The 19,598-nt window shown below is 38.1% G+C and overlaps 1 protein-coding gene across 1 annotated transcript in view; it reads left to right on the top strand.

Annotated features, from left to right (window-relative positions):
• GPR63 (G protein-coupled receptor 63) overlaps window positions 1-15,054 on the top strand; it is a 32,435-nt gene extending 17,381 nt beyond the window's left edge. The window contains exon 2 of the mRNA XM_004673711.2: window positions 9,775-15,054. Within this exon, the coding sequence (XP_004673768.1) occupies window positions 9,923-11,182 (1,260 nt within the window). The 5' untranslated portion in view covers window positions 9,775-9,922 and the 3' untranslated portion in view covers window positions 11,183-15,054. The remainder of the gene's footprint in view (window positions 1-9,774) is intronic.
• The last annotated feature ends 4,544 nt before the right edge of the window (window positions 15,055-19,598 follow it).

Here is a 19,598-nt window from a genome sequence, read left to right as displayed (position 1 = left end):
TCTTAGAAAAATCTGCAAGGATGTGGTCTCACAGAATGGTTTCTCCACCATGAGGAGGAGACCAAAAGGAAAGGAGATGAATTGAGTGGAAAATACTTCCATGGGGCACTCAAAAAAAAAAAAAAATATGTACACACACATTTTATCCTCCAGTTGAGCTCTGTCCATTTTCTATCTAGTTATCTATCTGTCTTTGTCTATCCATCCGTCTATCTGTCTGTCTATCTACCTATCTATCCACGTTTTGGGCTGAAGTAATTGGATGGAGAGGTCAATAATTGTAGTTAAGATATAGTAGTAGTAATAACAGCAGCAGTAATAATAGGTTAGTTGTAGTATCACTAGATACTACTACGGTATCTAATGAGTACTGAATACTAATCATTAGATTGTCTCCTTTTCAATTCCTTTGTGTTTATTAGCAGAGTTTTCTTGGAAACCATAGTCTGAGGCAGAGCGAACACAATGGAAGGAAGGTTGTATTAGGAAGTTCGATCCTTAGGCAGCCAAAGTGAGGCTGGAGCAAAGAAAAGCTAAATCAAGGTGGTTGGTGTGTTACTGATCTGGCCACAACCAGATGTCTTCTGCACAGGCTTGAAAGAGCTCTTCATGCACGTAGTGGTGAATCAGGGATGCAAGGGACAGAGACAGCCTTTCTATTTCATTTTTCAGGCAAAAATTCATCTCTTAGGGTTTCTGGGGTTTGATCTTCTGGCTTGATTGGTTTAAGGAGCCACCCTGGGCAGCCGTAGAAAGCAGATCCAACTACCTACAGTATGGTGAGAAGTGTGAGTTGAGGAGTGGTTGGAGGAGCAGAACTGCTGTGGGTTCTGTGGGTTGAGATGTAGACCAGCAGCTGAGGTCCAGGAGTTTATGAAGCGCTGTGAGTGAAAATGGAGAGACAGGTGAACAGCCTACAAAATACTTTCCCAACTTCTCTCAACCGTGTTCTGATTTTCTAGTTTCCCATTTATAATCACTAAGAGTTATTACAGTTCTGGCTTTAATCTTCAATTCATATTCATCTAGTTTTTATAAATCTGATGTCTCCATTCACATAATTTCCAGACTTGGATTGAAATATAATTGTGTTTCTGTATGCTTGTTAGGTCAGTTTGGGCAGTTAGAACAAAATTAGTTGGATTATACACGGAGATTTATTTCTCATTTCTGGAGGATGGAACTCAGGGTGCCATGTGAGTTAGTTAGGGGCCTCCTCCAGGTGGTAGCCTTCAGACTTCTAGCTGCATATTCTCCTGGCAGTGGGGCTAGGGAGCTTCCTCTGGCCTTTTTCATAAAGGCACGAATGCCATTCATGAATGTTTTATTCTTTGATTAATCATTTCCCAAAGGCTCTACCACCTGATACATTGGGTCATAGCTTTTTTTTTTTTTTTTTAAGATTTATTTATTTATTTGTGCATACAGAATTGGGGTACAGGCCAGAGGCTCAGGGGCGGTGAGAGGCTTCACCAGAGACAGAGTGGGGAGCAGAATAGGCAGATCTACGAAGTACACTGCTGAGGGAAGCAGCGGGCGGGCCAGGAGAGGTCTGGCTCGCCATGTGGTCTCCTCCGGGGCAGGCTGCAGGCAGGAATCGAACTCATGAGGAAGTGGCTTCAGATTCTCAGTGCTGTGCTTTAACCCGCTGCGCCACCAGGGAGGGCCGGGTCATAGCTTTTTAACACACAAATTTTGGGGGGGGGACAAACCCGTTTTGACTATATCAACTGTGGCTCATTATTCAGAAGTCTGAAAAATGCCTTGATGATCAAATCCTACCAGGTACTTGATTTCATCTATTCCCTGTATATTACTAGGTTAACCTCTGTAGCTTGCTAGTAGACAAGATAGTGTTATCTATTTCAATAAAGAACTATAAAATCAATATGGTGCAATAAACTTCTTTTAAGGGTTTCGTGAAGAGGACTAAAAAAAGACATGTATTATGAATGTGATAACAGAATTTAAAAGATTAATACTTAGTAGCTTTTCAGTCAATGTATATAATATAGGCCAGGCTCTTAACCTGAATATAAGGATGCAGTGCTGAGCAAAAAAATCATCTCTCTATCCAGAAGGAGGGTGGGGTGGTTATGGGCAGAGGTGTAAATGAAGGGATACCATGGAAAACTAAAAGGGCTATTGTCACAAAGAAATGGGGCAACAGAACATGGGTGGGAGTTGGCTTTGTCAAGGGACCAGAGGTAATTCCAAGAATAAAGGAAGAAAAAGAATTCACAGAGTGAGTGGGAAATGAGGTTTGAATGGGCAACTGGAGACTCTTCATTTATTAGCAGTGTTTACTGAACACCAACTATCTGGTAGGCACAGTTGTAAGTGTCAGGAAGTCAGTCTTACTCAGGCAAGAATTCCTACCTCATGAGAGTTGTAGGTATTTGTACCAGAATGATGGCAGGATGAGTGGAGAGAAATGGCTTGCTATATGGCAGGATGAGTGGAGAGAAATGGCTTGCTAGAAATATTATTGAGGAGTTAAAACAGATAGCTCTTGGCGTGACAGGTAAGGAGGAGGATGTCAAAATGACTTACCTTTCTGATTTGTATAACCAGATGGGTGACGGTCTAGTCACTGAGCATGGAAACACTGGTGGCTGTGTAGCTTAAAGAGACAGGTGCACTCCTCTACATTAACTCATACATGCAGGGTTTGAGGTGCTTTTGAGATATTTAGGTGGAAATGTGGAGTATGTGAGGCTGCAACTCAGAGGTAAAGTTTGGGCCATTGAGTGCTCTTGTCAACTATCTGTATATAGGTGATAATTGAAGGAGCCAGCGAAAAAGAGATTGCCTATGGCACAAGAAGAAAAGAACCAAGCTTTTAAACCCCTTTTTCCTGTTTTTATATGTTTCTCAAGTAAGACTAAATTACATTGCTTTTAATTAGCAATGTGAATGTCTGCATACTCCCTGAGGTATAAAAAACAAAACAAAACTTGTTTTCACTCTTGCTCTGTGAAAATAGTTTATAGGTGATGAAAAGAGATGTTCAAGTTTTAACAGAGCACTTGTACATCTAGGCAAGCTTATGAATTGTTTTAAGATTCCAGGTTCATTATCTAAGTATTCCTATCCAATGTTGAATTTATAGTCCAACACTGTTGTGAGAAACATCAGTGTCAGGTCAGTATTTGTGAACTATTCAAAAACAGTGATGAACTTAAATTTGCCTGCATGAAACTGATAGTAGTTTCAAGGCAAGTAAAAATTCTCAGCAGAACAATGGCCTAATGAATGTGAGCCAGAAAATAAAAAATAGAAGTAGGAGACAAAAGAAACTTGAACAAAACCTGTCACCCATGAGGCTCATCTTTTTTTCCCTTTGCTTTTTGTATTTCTAGAGAGGTTCCAGAAGGTTAACCCTCTATTAGCAACTTAAAAAAAAAAAAAAGACTTTGCCTTGTTTTTAATTATGATTAATTACTTATATATTAAATGCTAACCTTTCTTGCCACTTGAGTTTCAGTTTTAATTGTCATCAGAAATCCTTAGAATATTCCCTGAAACAGAGGCCTAGTTTAGTTTCTACTTAGTATTTGTGAGAAAATATGCACACAGCATTTTCCCTTTTTCTCTCCCTTTTTCCCTGCCCCCCAATCTTTATTGCACATGGGTTTTAAGTTAGGCACACCATGAACATAAGTGAAATTTTGGTGCAGCCATGAATTTCTATTTATAATAATAACTTTGAATAATCCTCACCTACGTCATTTCTTTTCACTTGATTGTTGCATTTTCTCTTTTGGTAGTTTGTTTAAAGCTTCCTCCTACTATACCTACAAATAAATGAAAAAAAAAAAAATAACAGCATCCAGCCTTGACAATGTAGACATTGCTCTAGTGATATACATTTATTTGGGGACTATTTGCAGTTGTAAACTTGGTGCCTATGAAAGTGATTGTTCTCTTTTTTAATTATTATTTGTAGTGAAGTAAAGTTGAAACTTGATTCACTTCTGAGGGGAGGCGCTATTTTTTGTTCTGGTTCCACCTGCCTCATAAGAAACTTAGCAATGTACTCAAGAATTCATAAGCATGTTTGCTTTCATCCTGCCACCTCCTACCATTCATTCCCCATTTCCAATTAAAATCATCAGACATGAATTTTGGGGCCTAATGTAAGCAAAGAATATGCATTTATATGTGATATATCATCTTTTATTTCTTTTCTTGAATGAGGGGAAGGGTGGGATAGAGAAGCAAACCTTCATGACCAAAATTCTTGGCTACGAGTGTCACTATTGTCAGCCAAGGACAGTGGCATGACACCTTTCCTCCATACAGTCTCTGGCCCAGGTTGGAGGAAACAGTCAAGAGATCAAAAGGAGGATTCTCTCTTAGGCATGCCCTTTCTTTTAGACTTATAATTTGTTCAAGACAAAAGACAGTCTGGCTAAGGCTAGTATTTCATATTTCCAAATTTGTGGATTATCTCATTAGTCCTCTCTTTTGCCAGCACTCAGTTTTGCACGTGCATCCCTCCTTGAGGAAAAGAGTTGTTTCAGAGTCTTTCCCAGCAGCCTATACCCATGGACTCAAGACCAACTTGAGGGCGTAAGGGAGGTCTCTGCTGGGAGAAGCTTGAGCCCCAGGGCCTTTGCTGGGTTCAGTTGTCAGGAAGATTTACAAACTAAGTATTTACTTTTCAACAACTTTCTCTGTTGTTGATGGGATGTTATAAATGGTTCTTGCATTTTTAGCATCACTATAGCATACAACTTTATGTTGAGGTGGAAAGATTATGAAAAAGACAGGCTGTGGCCTGTCTCCTCAGGACTTTTATACAAGAAACTGGTGAAGATAAGTGTGATAGATTAATAAAAATTATTATTGACTTATTATCAACATTTTACAAACCATGAAGTGAATAAAAAAGTTATGTATTTTTTTGCACCCTATTTATTACACCATAGAGGAAATTCTTTTTCTCAGTTTGGTATATATTCATCGTTTTGCCTATATGTATATGAGTATTCATACACAGGTACACAACATACTCATAGAGGCATATATAATCTATATACAGACACAGTGTGACTAAATTGTATTTCATTCTGCAGGTTGATTTCTTTTCACTCAGTTTACAATGAATGTTCTTTGTTGTCACTATTACAGATTAATCAAGTGTTTTTTATAGGTGCATAGTATTCCCTAGTATGTGTGCTATTTAAACATGCTATTGTTGAGAAGGAATCTAGTTTTTTTACACTTAAAATGCTGCTAGAAATATCCTTGTCTGCATAGTTCTGATGTTATTTTTATAATATAGAAGTTAAATTACTTTATCTTAATATTGAAAAATACTGCTCGGTGACCCTCCAAAAAATTGCAATCAGTTTATACACATCCCAAGAGAGTAAAATGAAGACACTGATTGCATAAAATTGCTAAAATACCAAAGAAAGATAATGGTGGTTGTATTTTAATGATACTTTGTATTTTTTATCCACTTCCAGCTTTTTAATTCTCACAGTCATCCATATGGTATGGCATTTTAGTGGGGATTTTATTGAATTTAGAGGAAACTTTGGTTAGTATCGACACTTTATAATAATACTAATTCTTCCAGAACATTGTATCTTTGCATTTATTTGTATCTTCTTCACACTGATTTTTATATGTTTTATATCCTGCAACTTAACTGAATTTATTTATTCTCACACATTTTTGTAATGGAGAGTTTAAAATTTTAGAATAGAATTGAAAATCCTATTTCAATTTGGATGTTTTTTTTCCCTGCTCTCTCATTCCTCTCTCCCTCTTCCTCCTTCCCCTCTCCTATTATTAGTGGTCTAATTGCTGTGGCTAGAATTGTCAGTAATATGTTAAACAGAAGTGATGAAAATGGGTTGTCCTTCTTTTGTTCCTAATCTTAGAGACTTATAGAAAAGACTTCTAACTTTTTATCTTTGCATATGATATTAGTTCCAGACATGCCATATGTGACTTTGTTGTGGTTAAGTACATTCGTTTTATATCAGATTTGTTAAGTCATATAGGGCAGCACTGAACTGACCAAAGGTACTGCTAAAATGGTCACTGTAAGTTCTTCGCTCATGTGCACAATTACAAGACTACTTAGGCTCAGAGAACAACAACAAAGGCATTTATTTAACAAACCAGGGGAAAACAAATAGTCGCTGAGGTCAATGATGGCCTTTATCACACCCAAAGCCATGTTTAGTGTTTTCCAGTCCTAAACAAAAACAGTCAAAATGGCGTCTTTCTGATGCTGAAGACTCTGCCTCATGTCTGCAGACTGGGAGCTCCTGACAGCCAGACTCCAGGCCTACCTGCAATGCATGAAGACAACAGAAAACACAATTGGAGACGTTCCAAAGCTGCAGGGATGCCCCAGTACAGCACCAGATGAGTACACCCTAAAAAAAAAAAAGCAGCTGCAGCAGCCGAACAACTGACAAACAGCCACATTTATGTAGCTCAACTAGGCACCTAGCCCTAGGTATTTGCCTTCTCTGCTAGGCGGTAACCACAAGAAAACTGGGAACAATTTCAGATGCCTGTTTAATTGCAAAGTCTCAGAACTTTTCTTCTCCAAGATTGGCTGCTGGAAGATAGGCTTGGTGGGGGCCGGAATCCGCTGAACTCAAATGCTTAAGAAACCAAAACGTTGAATCCCAAGACCTGAATGAATTCCTCCCCCTTCTGCTGTAGCTTGTATTTCTTATGGGTAGCCTCACCTCAAAATATGGTACTTTTTAGCATTTTCTCTGGGACTATCTATTCTTACCAGCAACTCCCTGCAGGGGGCACCATCTGTAACAGTCTTTTGGTTTCAGACACCTTACAAAGGGACATTGAGCTTTTTTCCCAAATGCTTTTTCTGTATTTATTGAAAAACTCATGATTTTTTCTTTTGTTCTGTTAATGTATTTATTTTGATTTGTAGGCACTGAACTTTTCTCATATGTGAGAGAGAAATCCCTCTTGATCATGTTGTATAATGTTTTAAATATGTTTTTAAATTTAATTTGGTAATATTTTGGTAAGAATTTTTGTACCTATGGTCATTGGATATTGACCTGTAACTTTTTTAGTAGTGTACTTGTTTGGTTTAGGTTTTAGGTTATTGCTAGTCTTATAAAACAAGTTTTGGGAAGAGTTTGACAAGTATTAATAGTCTTCAAATGTTTCATACGTGTTGGGAGATTTTTGATTATTGATTCAATCCCCTTACTCATTGGTCTGTTCAGATTTTCTATTCCTGATGATTCAGACTAGGTAAATTGTATATTTCTAGGAATTTATTCATTTATTCTCAGTTAGCTGATTTGTTGGCATGCAATTGTTCAGTGTCCTCATCCTTAAAATGGATTAAAATAGGACTAATCTCGCAGGATTACTGTGAAATTTTAAAAAGCTCATTTATATTCCAAAAGCCTGAGACAATTTTTGACATTATACTTCCTAACAAATTCTAAGAGAAAAGAACCAGTTTATTCTCTTTAAGAATGCAAATCCCCCATTTAAGTACTGCCTAACTAGCTTGATAATATCTATTCCTATATGCTTCTGACTGCTTAAAACCAAAATTCTAAATTGTTTATTTTTGAATTTTCACTCTATTCCAAAAATACAGCTACATGTTTAGTAATTTTAGCTTTCTGATTACTTTTCTCTGATATATTTAGGACATTGTTTGAAAGAAAGGACATGTATGTGTTGGTGATTCTAAAGAGACTTACAGTGATTAAGGGGACCTTAGTCTTCCCTAGTTGCCTTTTGTGGTTAATAAAGTTTGAGAGTCACTTGGCTCAAATAAGTGTGGTATCTTTCCCAGGTATGATTTGCATTTCAGAGTGATAGTGAAAATGGATAAACTCTAGTAGAGACAAAAATCAGGCTATAAAAATGAGTAAATAGGGCCCTCCCTGGTGGCGCAGCGGGTTAAAGCACAGCACTGAGAATCTAAAGCCGCTTCCGCATGAGTTCGATTCCCGCCTGCCCTGGAGGTGACCACATGGTGTGGCAGACCTCTCCTGACCCGCCCGCTGCTCCCCTCAGCAGTGTACTTCGTCGATCTGCCTGTTCTGCTCCCCACTCTGTCTCTGGTGAAGCCTCTCACCGCCCCTGAGCCTCTGGCCTGTACCCCAGTTCTGTATGAACAAATAAATAAATCTTTAAAAAAAAAAAAAATGAGTAAATAGGGGCCCACCCTGGTGGCACAGCTGGTTAAAGCACAGCACTAAGAAGCTAAAGCCACTTCAGCATGAGTTTGATCCCTGCCCCAGAGGTGATCCACATGGTGCGGCAGACCTCACCTGACCCGCCTGCTGCTCCCCTCAGCAGTGTACTTTGTAGATCAGCCTGTTCTGCTCCCCACTCTGTCTCTGGTGGATCCTCTCACTGCCCCTTCACCTCTGGCCTGTACCCCAGTTTTGTATGCATAAATAAACAAATAAATCTTTTTTTAAAATGAGTAAATAGTAAAAAATAGTATATCAAACAAATAGGTTAGTATCCTCTTATTCATAAAGGCAGCACTAGACAACAGAGAAGGGATTACAAAGGGATGTAGGTGTGGGTAGAGACCTATGATTTGATCACAAGCAGTGGATATTTGAGTTTCCCAAATGGGATGCCTTCACCCTTCATACTCTACAAAATGAATAAATGAACTTACATCATTTATCCCTAAAATTGATGGTTAACTCTTTTTTTTCTTATAAAGATTTATTTATTTATGCATATAAAACTGGGGTACAGGCCAGAGGTGCAAGTGTGGTGAGAGACAGTGGGGAGCAGAACAGGAGAGGTCTGCAGCGCTATGTGGGTCACCTCTGGGGCTGGGGATCAGACCCATGCTGAAGTGGCTTTAGCTTCTCAGTACTGTGCTTTAACCCACTGTGCCACCAAGAAGGGCCCTGATGGTTAACTCTTTTAAGTGCAGGTAATTAGTGTAGTATAGTATTGATTTAAACTTGTATGTGTTTATTTTTTTCCTAGTCATTGAGATTTGTTAAAAGAATCGACCCTGACTTTCATAGCAACCTTGAAAATGGGAAAGAGCACAATGGACTATGGTGGTAGGCTGTGGGTATTGTGCTGTTGGGTGTGATGTGGTAATAACACCCAAAGGGGAGTTTTATATTTCTGAAACAACAAACAACATTGTAAACCAGTGTTACCTCAACATAAAATTAAAATAAAATAACTTTTGAGTAATTTCTTTATAGTTTTCAGAAAGAAACACAGATAAGTAGGAAGTCAAGAAACTTAGACCTTCATTGGAAATAACCTGGCACTTATAAGGTTGTTAGAAGAAAGTGTGTGATTATGGGGTTAAATAAGATACTGAGAATAATGTTCCTTGCCAACCATCTTTGTGGTGATGAAAAAGTAGAATATGAACCTGTATCATACAGCTATTAAGAACACTATTAATAGTCTCAGGAGAACCAGTAATAAAATTTGTTTTCATAGTGACTGGGGAATGTTGTAGTGACAGATAATTAAAAGAAAAGAACTCATTAGGTTACTTACAACTTTTGTCTTTGAGAGGTTATACATTTTGATATTTTTTCGCTTTATGTATGAATGTTATGAAATTGCCATCATGGTTGACAAATACATAACAATATCTGAGTGATAAAGAGGCTTAAATATTTTAAAGGGTTAAAAAGAGAGAAAATTCTAAAACACAAACACAATGAAAGGTAAGTCAAATATTATTTACAAAAGAGCTAATTTCTCATGTACCTTTTTTTGTGTGTGTTTTGGACTTGTTTATAGGCAACAGGACTGCTTTGGAAGATGGAACTCTTTGTCTGTTTTCCAGAATGTGTTTCCAAGCCCATCAGTGGAACATGACACTGCTACCCTGTGTTGAAATGCTCCAGGAGCGCCTGCCCAGGCTGGCACCTTCTGTCCTACAAAAACCATGGTCTTCTCGGCAGTGTTGACTGCGTCCCATACAGGGGCGTCCAACACAACGTTTGTTGTCTATGAAAACACATACGTGAATATGACGGTCCCTCCACCATTGCAGCATGCCGGCATTGGCCCGCTTCTTAGATACAGTTTTGAACCCCTGGCTCCGACTGGGATGAATTCCTTGACAGGGAATAGCACAGCTGTGACCCCAACACCAGCAGTTTTTAAGAGCTTGAACTTGCCTCTCCAGATCATTCTTTCTGCTGTCATGATATTTATTCTGTTTGTGTCTTTTCTGGGGAACTTGGTGGTTTGCCTCATGGTTTACCAAAAAGCTGCTATGCGTTCGGCAATTAACATCCTCCTTGCCAGCCTGGCATTTGCTGATATGTTACTTGCAGTTCTGAACATGCCGTTTGCCTTGATAACTATTCTTACAACCAGATGGATTTTTGGGAAATTCTTCTGTAGGGTGTCGGCTATGTTTTTCTGGTTGTTTGTGATAGAAGGAGTAGCTATTCTGCTCATCATTAGCATTGATAGATTCCTTATTATCGTGCAGAAACAAGATAAGCTAAATCCATACAGGGCTAAGGTTCTGATTGCAGTTTCTTGGGCAACATCCTTTTGTATAGCTCTTCCTCTGGCTGTAGGCAACCCTGAACTGCAGATGCCTTCCCGAGCCCCCCAGTGTGTGTTTGGGTACACAACCAACCCAGGATACCAGGCTTACGTGATTATGATTTCTCTTATTTCTTTCTTCATACCCTTTTTGGTGATACTGTATTCATTTATGGGCATCCTCAACACTCTTCGGCATAATGCCTTGAGGATCCACAGCTACCCTGAGGGCATCTGCCTTAGCCAGGCCAGCAAGCTGGGTCTCATGAGTTTACAGAGACCCTTTCAGATGAGCATTGACATGGGCTTTAAAACGCGTGCCTTCACCACCATTTTGATTCTCTTTGCTGTCTTCATTGTCTGCTGGGCCCCGTTTACCACTTACAGCCTTGTGGCAACATTCAGTAAGCACTTTTACTACAAGCACAACTTTTTTGAGATAAGCACCTGGCTACTCTGGCTCTGCTACCTCAAGTCTGCATTGAACCCACTCATCTACTATTGGAGGATTAAGAAATTCCATGACGCCTGCCTGGACATGATGCCTAAATCCTTCAAGTTTTTGCCGCGTCTCCCGGGTCACACGAGACGCCGGATTCGGCCCAGTGCTGTCTACGTTTGTGCAGAACATCGGACGGTGGTGTGACTGTCGGAACAGCCAGATGTTTGGGACGGTGGTGGTTCTTTATCTGACTTTGAATTTTCTTTCACATTGCTTCTCGAACACTTACACTTTATTGTTTTTCATAGGATGTGTGTTTGTGTGTGTGTGTGTGCAACGTAAAGAATGGTGATTACTTATAATTCTGTCACCAAGGATACACATTAGGGAAATGATCACAAATGTTACCTCCAGGGTTCAAGAGAAATACTCTACTGAGGAAAAGGAGATGGGCTTTTGTTTCTTTGGTTGATTGGTTTTTATAGGAGTGTTTTTATAGGATTGTGCTTTATTGAGCCTGCAGTTACATTGAATTGTAGGTATTTTGTTTGCTGCTAAGTATGATTATTGAGTTTATCATTTCTTTTCTCCTGGAAGACACTGCTGCTTTTTACCATCACATTGGAGCCAAAAACCACATACATCTCAGTAGATAAATATTTAGTTTTATTTAAAAGAAAAACCTAAGGGGGTTAGTGACATTTTAAAGTTCATTAAGATTTACTTTGGTGCACTTTAAGAAACAATGTACAAACTAATTCAGTCATGTTTTTCAGAATTATTTTTATACATGACATGTGCTTTAGGGAACATTGCATTATAATTTCTAGGAAGATAGTTTTTTTTGTTTTTAGTGTGTTATCCGCATATAAATTTTAAAGGTGAAAACATAAAAATATAGAAAATTTTCAAAGCACAATAGTGATTTTTTTGAGCAATAGGACAAAGTAGAGGAGAAAGAGTACCCTTGCAGATTTAAATGGGATTCAGTGAGAAGATGACTGGTGTAGAGTGTGGCAATTCTGTTTAAGAATTCTTGCTCAGTCTGTTGGGGAGAAGGGTCTGACATTTATTGGACACACTGCATAGTTTTATCCTCACAGCATCTTGTGAGGTAGGTATTATTCTTCCTTCTACAAATGAAGAAAACAAGCCTCAGAGAGACTCAAATCCTGCCCAAGACTAGTGGTAGAGCTGGGATCCAAAAATCTGTCAAAGTCCAGAGCCTACGTTCTCCTGTGCCACACAGACAGCTCTGTTAGGTTTAGATGTTTTATAGTCAAGCAGGAATTCCATACCTTTTTATTTTCTTTAGACTAAAACCTTTTAAAAAAATTTTTTTTTTATTACCAGAAGAAAAAAAGAAGTTTGGAACGTAGAAAAGAAAAAATTAAATCACAACCACTTGTATCACTTAGAACTTAGCTGGTTTAGATAAATAAGGTATTTAAAAAGACTTTTTTTAGGGGGGGAGTTGCAAAACAAGTAACTGACAATTATTGAGAGGTTAAATAAGCTGTATATAGGTCTTTGCCTTGTGCATTTTGAAATTTCCAATAGTCCAGCTATTTTTCTAAATGTTCTGGGCAGAAGAACATCATCGGTGGCTCAATGCTTGTCTGTAAAACAGCGGGAGTCTGTAAATGTGCTCAGAAGCATGTCTCCTAAGAAAAAGTAAAGATAAGCCCTGGTTCGACCATATAGCAAGTGTTAACGGAACAAGCCTGGGGTTCTTTAATTATTTTTTCTTTCACTGATAATTGTGGAGGTGCCTTCTCTATTTCCACCACTGGCACATTTTATAAAATAGCCTACCGGGATAGAGTTGCAGACTAAGATCATAAGGACTGGAAGTGTGGCCCTTTGGTTACATCATGAGCTTTAGAAATAGGTAAGTTAATCATGAACATTTTGGATTTAGAGCATCTTATCAGAATTTTGAGTCCTCTGTTTAGCCAATGGGAAAATAGGAGTTTCCATTTCTTCAGTTGTACAACCAGGGAGTTGGATTAGATGAATCTTCAAGGTCTTGTCCAACTCTGATGTGTTTTCTTCCACGCGAGAATTGAAAATTTCTTTGAAGAGTCCAGCTGAAATAATCAGCATCACTCTTTGGTCTCCAGTATTATTTCTTTCTATTTTACTTTGTTGGCTATACCTTAAAATCGAATGTCTGAGGAGCACATGGCATAGTATTAGGAGTTAGGACTTTGGAAGTGTGATGACATTACTACAGATCTGGGAAACTGCTTGCAAAGCACGTGTAATGGTGTTAGAATTAATTTTCCAGTTGGGGACTCATGCATATTATTCAACATGTTGTTTTGGAATCATCTGATGATGATAGTCACCTACCTCTGGTTTCTATTTTATATTAGTCACAGGTAGTATTGTTTTTGTCCATGGGAACCCTATAGAACATAGACACTGTGGTAGATACTTGTGGCAAAATGAAGTGTATTATGCTTTCCATTCTCACTATCAACTGAATTACAAGCAGATATTAATGAGTGTGTTTGAAGTTAGACTTTCTCTAAGGAAAGTCAGCATGATCTGTATTTCTCATAGGTAGTGCCAGTAAGCTTTAACAATTGTTTGGGGTTAGGGATGAATCTGAGCTTTGTTTTCTTTTGTGCTGTTTTTATGAGTAATCCTTAGGTATTTTGTGGTGCTTGGTTGGCAGTGCATGGTTTGGTGGGAGCACTGTAGCACCTGTTGAGATTCTCATGTTTGCAAAAGGAGACCATGAGGGGCCTTTGTGAGACTTCAGTAACAACACTGAACAGCAGTTCTCTTTACACTGGATAATCTTGATCCAATGACAGTTTACAAATCACTTTGAACACACATTTCGAAAGCTTTACAAAATAGTACTATGGTATACCTTTGAAAAATTTAGGTGCAGAATCATATGTTGCCTCTTCCCTGTATTTTCTTAAGGGGGGAAAAAGACCACTATTAATATCACTGCTAACTAACAAATCAGAAATATTTTTATTTTTGTTTTACATCTGGCTATTTGAGAAGCATGAAAGGGATAGTGAAATATTTGTGGTCAAAGGATATCCCAAGTAGTGTGGAGTTGGGATATTTAAGCTTTGGTATGAGTGTGAGTGTGTATAAGTATTCTCAGGGGAGCTTGTTAACAGTACAGGCCCCCAGGGTGCCTAGAGGGGCTGGGGTTGGACCCAGGGATGCACACTTCTTGAGCACTCTGCCTGATCCAGGTCCCTGGGAAATGAAATGTTCCTGTAACCCACTTTACATACTGACCGTTTTATCCAAAATTTTTGTGTTGGAAGCCATTTCCTAGTGCATGGGTAATCCACATTGAGATGAAAATCTATTTATCATTGTGCCTCATTTGCTGTTGTGTGTGTTGGTAGTGCTGGGTCTTGCCAGTGTAGCTGTACCTCCTTTCAACTGGCAAAATTCTGATGAACCATATGGACTCACAATAGAGCAAAAAAGCTACTTAATATTTGAAATTCATAACTCTCAGGAGCCTAATTTCTTTAATACCTTCTTTTCTCCTACATATGTAACCTGAAGAGTATGAGGGAATGTAAAGATTCATCTAACTCTTGTTGCTCTGCTTATTCAGACATGTTCAGTGGAAGCATGAAGAAAATAAAATAAATCTTTTAATCTATGTATTTCTGTTACTGACAAAGATATTTAATTTTTTTCTTGATCTTTGATTTTGTTTACATGAAAATATGTATATATTACAGAAAAATTTCCACTTGCTTGACAATTTATTCTACCGTGACTTTAAGTTTAATAGACTGCTCAATTCAAATTTATTTTCACAATAGTCCTGCTAAACTGCCTTCATTAAAAACTCCTTTTTTTATAATAATAAAATATCAAAGCACATGTTTGTTATTACAGGTTAATGGTAACATACTTCTTAGATATATATACTGGTACTAGCTCTTTGTAATTAAAATTAATTTATTTTACAAGAGTACCTAGCCTGTATGGAAAAAATTCCGTGAATTTTGGATTGTAATATTCAAAAAACAAAAAGTATGCTTCTTTGTGCATATTATTACAATGAGAAACACATTCCCAGCAAGAAAATGAATAAAAGTTTGACATTTCTAAAAGTGGAGTTTTCTTTTTAAAGGACTACTTCATTTTACCTTAGAAAAAAATGTCATGAATAATACTTTCTGGTAGTATCTGAGCTTAATTTCAAATTCTGACTCCTTTGGGCTTTTATCTCCAAATTAGCTCTCAGAGCCTGTGTGCATATGATTATCTTCTAGTTTTAGAAGTTCTTAGAGTAGTTAAGGGTGAAATGGAACTTGGCAAAAGCCCACTAGTGCCTGAGACAGTTTAAGGAACTCCCTCTAGAAGAGTCATGGACATGTCATTGCTGAGTCATGTAAAATTTGATTGTCACTCAACAAAGCAAAGACAATGTCTGCTCCTGCTCTGATGAAATGATTGTATGCCACCCTGCTATTTTAAAACTATGGTCTTTTACCTCTCATTTATTAGTATATAACTGTTTTGACTTTCTGGTGTTGACTTTCAGTGTTGAAGTTAAGAAAGTGATAGAGATAAACTTGTTACAGAGGATATATATTCAAATTCACATACAGGGCATAATATTTACCTCTAGTTTTGACTCTCAATTTTGGGCCATAGGTAAATGCTTTTCTATTTAAGCTATAAAAGAAAGTTGACCTGTAAAGAAGGTTGTCACTGAATCTACATTTGCAGTTTTTTCCAAAATGAAAAGTTATCAGTACGATTTAGCAAAATAGAGGGACTCGTTGAATTAAAAGTATTTTCACACTTACTGTGGAAGTAATACACCGTGTCAACTCATTGATAATGAAGAGATGCTCTAGGAGCAATTAATACCTTTAAATATTAAGATAAAGTCAGATTTAATGCAAAACAGAAAAATAATTTCCATGGTTGTATCGGGTTTTAACCAGTGAAGCAGGACTCCATTAGAAGAAATTTATTAAGAGTTTTATTGCTACATGTGTGTTGGTGGCTATGCTAGTCTGACATCCAATGCTTTTGGGGTAGGGCAGACTGGAGTCACACACACAAGCTGAGGTTGCTGAACTCAGGTGGGATTTCTTCCTTAGAGAAGTTCCAGTTCTGTTTTCAAGGCCCTTCATGGATTGAATTAGGTTTACGCACATAATCTAAGATATCTCTCTTAGGTCTTGTGGACGGAGTGTGGATTTTAACCTACAAAATACTTTAATAACAACACCTAGATTAGTGTTTGGTGGAATAACTGGTCACTGTAACCTAGCCAGAGTGACATATCAGTAGTGCACCATCACTAGCCAACTATATGGTTAAATATAGCAAATATAGTCAAATATAGTAAATATATATGGTAAAATATAGTAAAATCCTTCCATGATGTAGGTGGTAGTCCAAAATTTCGTCATGTGCATTTCAGTGTTGAAGTTAAGAAAGTGATAGAGATAAACTTGTTACAGAGGATATATATTCAAATTCACATACAGGGCATACTATTTACCTCTAGTTTTGACTCTCAATTTTGAAACTTCTCAAAATGAATTAATAATCAATTGATCAGATGATTATACAATCCAACTTCCTTTCTATATAAACTGATAGTTGCAAAGATGACATGTTTTACAAAGTTTGAAGGCATTTATAGTTATAAAAAATAACAGCATAAAGGTATGGCAATAGTATTGATGATGATGGGTACCATTTTTTTTTTAACTTTTTATTTATGCTCAAAAATACACTATCATTTCAATCCACAGTGTTTTTCTCCTTTTTCCCATTGAGGAAACCAGTTTCCCAGGAGATGAAATCATAGTGGAGTCTTAAAATATAGGCCTTTTGCCAAAGTTCATATTTTTCTAGGTCACTTTGTCCCTATTATCTAACAATGCTGAACAGCTAGAGACAAGAGTTTACTAAGCTAAGTCTTACTGGATGATTATTACTTTACATGCATTAGGTGATAAATATTCATAGCAGCAAAACCTATTCACAAAGCTGTGGATATTAACACAAACCTAGGTTATTTTGGTCTTGGTTTTAAGTGATTAACTAATTGGTTAGGTTAAAAATGAGATTATTGAGTTGACTTGGCCTTTGGGATTTGGGGATCCACCATCTCTGATGTCAGACCTTCACAGAATTTGTTGACTATAGCAGAAATTTGGGGAACACTAAGATACTTTCCTAAATTGTTTGGATCTCAGAACTCCTTCTGTAAAGCCCTTCATATAAGTGCACAAATGGGCTTCAGTAATGTGCTAATTTTCAGCATACTGGGATTTATCTATAGCAGACAAGGCCAGGGCAGAGAAAGTGGAAGCAATGAAGTTTGGCAGAGCTGACGGGGCTCAAAGGAGTGTAAAGTGTTGGAGGTGGAAGTGTCTGTGAGGTTTCCCCCAATACTCTTGTTGGGGTCTCTGGAAAAGATACCCATAAAGAATTATGCCAGGACTCCAGAGCCAGTGCTGAGAAATGGTGATGTCTTCTATCCAACTGTGAGCCCCTTATACCAGGAGACAATGTTTTTCTCTGTTGTTCCCCAGTGTCCATAAAAGGCACTCAGTAAACACTGTTAATAAACATTTGTTTTCAATAATAGCTGGAGAAGAAGAGAATACCTGCATTTGGGCATTCAGAAGACTAAATCTTTGAAACTCAGAATGACATTGGCATTTTCCTATATTAATTGACCCATGAGACTTCTGATTGTCAACACATGTCTATATTGTATGTAAATGTAGTAGCGAACTATCAGTTGGGAATTAGTAATAAATGTGAGCTGGTTTTATGTGATTAATCTATTTAAGTATGGTTGATTAAGCAAATTAATAATAATGTTGGAGAGTATTAAGCCATCAAAACAAATCAAATAAGCCTAGAAAACTGAGCTAGGAGTCAAGAGCCCTGGCGTCCTGTGCCAGCTTCAACACACTTATGGAGTCACTAGACCTCTTTCAGCCTGATATAAAAAAAAAAGTATGTTTTAAGATACTAATTCATAGTTGGTATAGTAATTAGAATTGCTGAATCAGTAGAATTATTCATACTACAAATATTGGGACCCTGTTACTTTAGTTTGTTATATATTTATAATGATGAAAATATTGTTTAAAGTGTGCAATTTATGTTACTGACAATTTATCTTAAACAGTACCTCTGGGAAAAGCTTTCAAATGCATTATTTAATAAGCAGATGGAGGGATAGTTTCGGAGCAATTAAATTACTCGCCCAACTTCTCACAGGAGCTTACAGGTAGAATTGGGATTCGAACTCAGCAAGATAGTTCCTAACTTTAGACATCTTCCCACTTCACGTGGAGGAGGTGAGATTTGACTGTCAGAGCGAAAAAAAAAAGTAGTATTTCGAGGTTTGCAAATACAGTGAACACGTAAAAAGAGGCCAGATAAATGATACTAAAAAAGTATCTTAAGGGGCCCTCCCTGATGGCGCAGTGGGTTAAAGCACAGCACTAAGAATCTAAAGCCGCTTCCGCATGAGTTCGATTCCCGCCTGCCCCGGAGGTGACCACATGGTGTGGCAGACCTCTCCTGACCCGCCCGCTGCTCCCCTCAGCAGTGTACTTCATTGATCTGCCTGTTCTGCTCCCAACTCTGTCCCTGGTGATGCCTCTCACCCTCCGCATCTCTGGCCTGTACCCCAGTTCTGTATGCATAAATAAATAAATCTTTAAAAAAAAAAATCTTAACCCAACATCTGCTTTTTTAATAGTAGAAGGAAGAACAGAATTTTTACATTTATAAGGAAATTGTGATTTCTTATTTTAACTTCCCACCCATGGGCATCCATTAAAAAGCAGTTGCTCTCGGGCCCTCCCTGGTGGCGCAGCGGGTTAAAGCACAGTACTAAGAAGCTTAAGCTATTTCCGCATGAGTTCGATCCCCGCCTGCCCCGGAGGTGACCACATGGCCTAGCAGACCTCTCCTGACCCGCCCACTGCTCCCCTCAGCAGTGTACTTCTTCGATCTGCCTGTTCTGCTCCCCACTCTGTCTCTGGTGAAGCCTCTCACTGCACCTGAGCCTCTGGCCTGTACCCCAGTTCTGTATGCATAAATAAATAAATTAAAAAAAAAAAAAAGCAGTTGCTCTCAGAAAAGCAAAGATGCCAGGAATTACTGCTGCCAAATCTGGGGGCCAGCGGTTGGTTCTTAGTCTGGAATTAAATCTGAGCAGACTTAAGCTGGGTTTATACACCAAACTGCTCTGATAAATACTGCTATGATTTTTACCTAGAACAACTTTTCTTCCTGGATGCTGGGTATTCCTTAGGAAACTGTCAGTAGTCAGGAATGTCTTCTCTTACCTGCCTCCCTTTCCAGATCTTGTCAATGAGCAATGTAACTGCAAATGGTGCAAAAGGCATTTCTCTGACAGGAAGAAAGATGGAGTTTTCTTGGACAACTTCCCCAGAGGTATTTATATTCTCAGAAGCTTTGATTTATTTAGATTGCAAGACATCAACATATTTTATATTAAACATTGTGAAGGTTCTGTCTCATCTCTCTCAAGGGCAAATGTTTCTCATGAAAACACATAATAAAACAAGATGTACATGGAAGGGCAATATGGAAATGTAAGCAG

The sequence above is a fragment of the Condylura cristata genome, unplaced genomic scaffold, assembly GCF_000260355.1.
Source record: "Condylura cristata isolate star-nosed mole 26May11 unplaced genomic scaffold, ConCri1.0 scaffold00001, whole genome shotgun sequence".
Lineage (NCBI taxonomy): Eukaryota > Metazoa > Chordata > Mammalia > Eulipotyphla > Talpidae > Condylura > Condylura cristata.
The sequence above is the reverse complement of the archived record's forward strand: the minus strand, read 5'-3'. Positions and strand labels throughout refer to the sequence as shown.